This window comes from Montipora foliosa, chromosome 6 (genome assembly GCF_036669935.1).
Source record: "Montipora foliosa isolate CH-2021 chromosome 6, ASM3666993v2, whole genome shotgun sequence".
In the NCBI taxonomy this organism is placed as follows: domain Eukaryota; kingdom Metazoa; phylum Cnidaria; class Anthozoa; order Scleractinia; family Acroporidae; genus Montipora; species Montipora foliosa.
The window spans coordinates 64790219-64795639 of record NC_090874.1 but is presented as its reverse complement, the minus strand read 5'-3'; the positions used below and the strand labels follow the sequence as shown (position 1 = coordinate 64795639).

The 5421-nt window shown below is 36.3% G+C and overlaps 1 protein-coding gene across 1 annotated transcript; it reads left to right on the top strand.

Annotated features, from left to right (window-relative positions):
* The first annotated feature begins 207 nt into the window (after nt 1–207).
* Nucleotides 208–5075, top strand: LOC138008156 (ras-related protein Rab-11A-like). Its single transcript, XM_068855383.1, has 6 exons — nt 208–495; nt 589–750; nt 1104–1137; nt 1716–1909; nt 2027–2107; nt 3132–5075. The coding sequence occupies exons 1-6, from the start codon at nt 456–458 to the stop codon at nt 3278–3280; spliced, it is 660 nt and encodes a 219-aa protein (XP_068711484.1). The 5' UTR covers nt 208–455; the 3' UTR covers nt 3281–5075.
* Nucleotides 5076–5421: the final 346 nt, after the last annotated feature.

The following is a 5421-nucleotide window of genomic DNA, read 5'->3' as shown; positions in this document are numbered from 1 at the left end:
CACGCAGTATTTTAATCAGTTCAACAAAAAAGGCGATCTTATTTTCCGTAACCTAGTCATAAATTTTCTATTTATTGATATAATTCAGAGCCCTAAAATGTGCGAAATGAAAAATTACTTTTAATAGGGAGTGTATTCGTGGAAACTGTGACAAATTTGTTGTGACGTTTGGTTCGTTCCCAAGTGCTGAAGTCATTTCCAAATTTGGAATCATCCAGGCCCAGTCCCGAAGGGCGGCCATTTTGTGAAGCTTCCGCCCGACAAGTATAAACTACAATCCTTTAAAATCTCAGTCATCTTCTGACCTTTATTTTGGTTTTTTTGATCATAGAAAATCGAGAAAACCTTCTTTACAATTTTAGTAAAGAATCCCGGGTCCTTGAATTTTGTTTGTCAGAATAGGGTGTGATTTGGAGGCGTAAGATTTGCAAGGCCGTTTATTTTTCGATACCGCTATGGGAACGAAAGATGATGAATATGACTATCTTTTTAAAGGTATTCGTGTCGTTAATTATCCTGTCCTTTCCTCTTAAGTGGTATTTCATCCACTGGAATTCCATTTGAAAATGTTATTGAACATTTTTACAGTTGTTCTGATTGGCGACTCCGGTGTTGGCAAGTCAAATCTCCTCTCAAGATTCACAAGGAACGAGTTCAATTTGGAGTCAAAGTCGACCATTGGAGTAGAATTTGCTACGAGAAGCATACAAGTCGATGGAAAGACTATCAAAGCACAAATCTGGGACACGGGTAGGTAGTTAATGAGCTGTATAAATTTTGTTTACGAGCTGCTTGTTTGACTCGGTGAATCGCACAATCGTTTGAGATCTATGGGTAAGTTTTCCAGCCGTTGAGGGGGGAGTGATGCACATCTTTCCTCCCCGGAAACCAGGGACAGAAAGTCTTGATTGGCCACTGTTTTTCGCAGTCGTTTGGTGGACATCACAAACTGTGATGTGTAAATGTACGTAATTTGTGTTTCTTACTGTAAATTCCTAAAATGCAGGAAACTAAATCTCCTTGAATGTTATATCAACGGCTCCACAGCACAAGTACAAATATTGTTCCTACATCATGAACTTTCCCTTTTTTCATTTTCTCAGCCGGGCAAGAAAGATACAGAGCTATTACAAGCGCGTAAGTTTTCTCTCTGTGTAATTAATTGCTAATTTGTTGTTGCTTTGATCAGCAAGTTTTAGTATGCTAGTCGGCTTTAACCGAATTATTTGCTACATTATGTTGAAAGCTGATATAAATGTAAATTACTCAGAGAAGTAACATGAAACATTTAAGGTTGCCATATACATTTATGCCCTCACATGCTTCAAAAGTGTTCTGAATCATAAATAAGCTGGAGTCATGCTTCTTACAAAATGATACCTCTGTGCTTGTTGGCTGATAATTTCTCAACAGTAGTGGTAAATCACTCCAATGCTTGTCATGTTAGGAAACATTGTAAAGGTGCTTTTGGTTTACAATCACTAGCAATATAAAGTCCATTCATTGTGAAATGTGTATCATTTGTATCATGTCTCAAGTTTGCTTTTGTAGGACAAATTTTGTGTATTCAAAGAGGTTCTTTCTTGATGTTGGACTTTGAGATGCTAAATGTTCTTAATTGTGTACTGTTTTAGATCAATGACAACTATTGCTTTTCTGGCCATGTCAAAATTGGTCTTCATACCAACCACTGTTATTTTATTTATTTTTGCTAGCTATTACAGAGGAGCTGTCGGGGCTCTTTTGGTCTATGATATTGCAAAGCATTTGACATATGAAAATGTGGAAAGATGGCTTAAAGAACTACGAGATCATGCTGATAGTAACATAGTTATAATGCTTGTGGGCAACAAGAGTGATCTGCGGCATCTCAGAGCTGTTCCTACAGACGAGGCAAAGGCTTTTGCAGGTACGGATGTCGTGCATGTCCAATTTAATTTATTGATACGAACTGTCTTGAAAAAGTAATTACCATTTTTTTCATATCTGTTGTCAAAATTATGATTTTCTTTTTTCATGGTTTTAGAGAAGAATGGTCTTTCGTTTATTGAGACATCAGCTCTTGATTCCACAAATGTGGAGGTGGCCTTCCATAACATTTTAACAGGTTGGTTTAAGAAGGTGTCATAGCTTTTTGTCATTGCTACATCGTTTGCCAGTGTCATTTTACAGGCTGTGTAACTGGCCTCAAAAAGTATACATGGTTTTAATTAAAATGGGACCTAGGACACTGGTGACACAGATGTATTGCTTGGGCAATAGATCAACCAGGCATCATTTGTTACTTCCATACTGTTGATTGGAATATAAGCTGATTTGTTTCTCTCGCAAGGGGTGATGGTGACTTGATTCTCGATTATTCATTAATTTACCTTCAATCTTTCACATACCTTCTAATGGAAATTTGTTATGAAATAAAGGTTGAAGTGTCTAGACCATCAACTTGTCTTTGATTAGCACTGCTAATCCATATTTGGATTGGTATAGTGGCACCCACCCCTGCCATAACTATAGTAGAAGTTATTGAAAAAGGAGTCTTCGGATTGTTTTCAACTGGGTGGGGCTTTGTCCCTGAAGCAAATAATAAATGCTTTTTTTTATATAGCAATAATGATATTGTGATGCTGTTTTTTTTTTTTTTTTTTTTTACTTTTAGGTTGTAATGTTTCTGATACCCTGTTTACAGTCACTAACTAAAGTACCTTGTCAACCTCGCTCTTTAGCAAATATTATTCCTTAACAATCCTTTCAGAGGCAATATTCATTTCCTGCTCCATGTCAGTTTAACATTTGTTTCTAGTACACAGAGGGTTTATCCAAACAATTAGAGCAAAGTCATTCAAATGTGGAAGTAAATTTCTTTTACATGTCGTTGAGTTTCAACCAGAATTACAGAAAGAGTTATTCACCTCTTTTTCTTATAGGTATTTTTTTCCAAGATTGGAAGACATTAATTAAGATTCATCTGTTTCTTCCTGTTAATAAAAGATTGTGTAAATAATCATGCACACAATTGTGACAAACTATTGTACTGCAATGCTAACAGCTTGGAACATAGTGGACATGGCTTAAAGTGTCTGCATTTTCATTTCATCTTTTTCATTGATTTGTCTAACTTTTTTTCCTTGCAGAAATCTACCACATCGTATCACAAAAACAAATTACTGACTCCCCTAATTCTGGTGGAAACCAACTAAGCAACAATGTGGAAACAATTCCTTTGCCTCCTACGGTGGACAACGATCAACGAAGGCCAAAAGTTCAATGTTGTAATGTTTAATTACCAGTGTTAAACTGCCAAATACTTAGAATTTGGAACTGTAAACGTTCAGTGTACTGCTACCAGAACTAGTATATTAATGGTAAAATCATCAGTCTGTAAGAGAATTGAAACAATATTGTTTTTTTTTTGTGCTAGAGGAAAGTGCTATGTTTTGGAACAGACTACTTGTCTCAGTTGTGCATGAAAAAGGTCCCTTTCAAGTTTTATATGTTTGTAGTGGTAGTTTTCGTTTGGCAATCAAGTATTTTTAATCTGATCCAGTCACTGAAAGGTTAAATTCTGATAGAAATTGTTGCAAATTCAGGGCCCTTTCATGCCAATGATATGCTGTTCTGAAGCGCTATCTCATACATGGGGCTGTATCCATAAAGAAGTGATTCCATGTAGCTGTATCAATAATATTAGTTGTGAGAAGGACGTTTTTACTGTGGCCAATCACAAGTTTTTCTGATGACCTACACCAGACAACGTTGGTAATGTCATCTGAATATCTGCTTTAAAAAAATAAATATGGCTTCATCACCAGCCTTGTTGCTTCGCTGCTTTAAGGGACTTAAGGCTTTGCTGGGTGCCTGTCCCTGTTGGAGAGGCAACATTTTTGGTTGATCTTATGCTTACTTTGAAAGAATTATTGAGAAGCTGTCACCACAGTCTTTTTGACAAAAAAAAGTATGGTTTTCGAGTGGAGCAGAAGGAGCAACCTTGGTCAGCAGATCAGATCATTGTTATACTTAATATTGTGTTTTTATTCATTCAAGATATTCACAGATGTCTCTTAAGTGAGCTTTGTCACCTACTAAGCTATTGCAAACAATTACGGCCGCAATATATGGCATATAGTAGTGTTACTTATCAATATGATGAATGACACTGCTGTCATTAGACAAAATGGTAATGTTCTGGTTCTTTGCTTAATAGAATCTTGTGGAGTCTAGGCCAGTGGAAATTATACTGAGAAATATTTTGAACGAATAATAAAAATAAATATGGTAGTAATGGCAGCATATCTCTTTGGAAAGGGATGCAGTTTGACTTCATGAAGCCAAATGTGACTCCTTGCATCTTGTCATATTGAATTTTGATACCCTTGCCTGTAGTTGATTTCTTTTTATAATCACATTTTTTGTTGTCATAGTCAATTAAACTGCATTAAAATAATAATTATTCTTTTTTCAATCACTGGCTGGACTTTAAAGTTCATAGTACATTAGTACATTATTGAAAGTTTCCTTAGTTTGCCAGTGCCCTTCTTTACCAGAAAAGAAATTTTTATTCCTCTTTAACTGTGGCATAGTTTTTGAAAAGGTGTATGAATCAACAAGTTCAGAAGATTTTGTAATAAGTTAATAATTATTATTGTAATGTTACATGTCAGTTCTTATGGCAACCCGGGTTTCGGAAATGGCACCTGTCACACTAGTATAACAGTGTGTCTGAAAGGTTACGTTTTCCACCTTAGCTGAAGCTTTGATTTTACCAAGGCAGGAGTTCTTCTTGGCAAAATGAAATATAGCAAGCAAAATGTTGGACAGGTGCAAAGTAATCAATTTTCTTTCTGTTAATGAGGGGCAATATTTTTTTGTGTGTACATGTATTGTCTACTCTTTATGCTTTTTGCTATTTAGCATGGAGGATCTGTAAGCAACAATTCAATGTAAAATTATCTTGAGTAGCAATGTCTTACAGTAAGTATTGGGTTAAACTTTGGTGACTTTTGTATTGTCACCAAATTCATGTGTACAGATTGGAGGCTGATCGCGCACCTGAAATTAAAATTAACAACTAATTTTTAGTTGCCTTTGTAATGACTTTAAACTTGTGTGCAATTTGTTGGGCCAAAACTGCTCCTCCATTTTCACAATGGACTGGGAACGAATTAGGTGGATAGTTTCAACCAGTGCATCTCAAGACAAAAATTGTGCGTCCAAAAATGCTCTAGGGAAAATGCTATTGACTCTTACAAGTTAAGGAAACGCTACCCCTGTATCGTAAAATTGAGTTCAACACAGTACATACTCAACTGACCACTCCCCGAAGGGGCATTTCATGGCCAACGAAACTCAGTCAATGAAACGACAGAACAGGACAACAACAACTGTTAAGAATCGCAACTGGCCGGAGGCGTTTGCAGCGGTTGC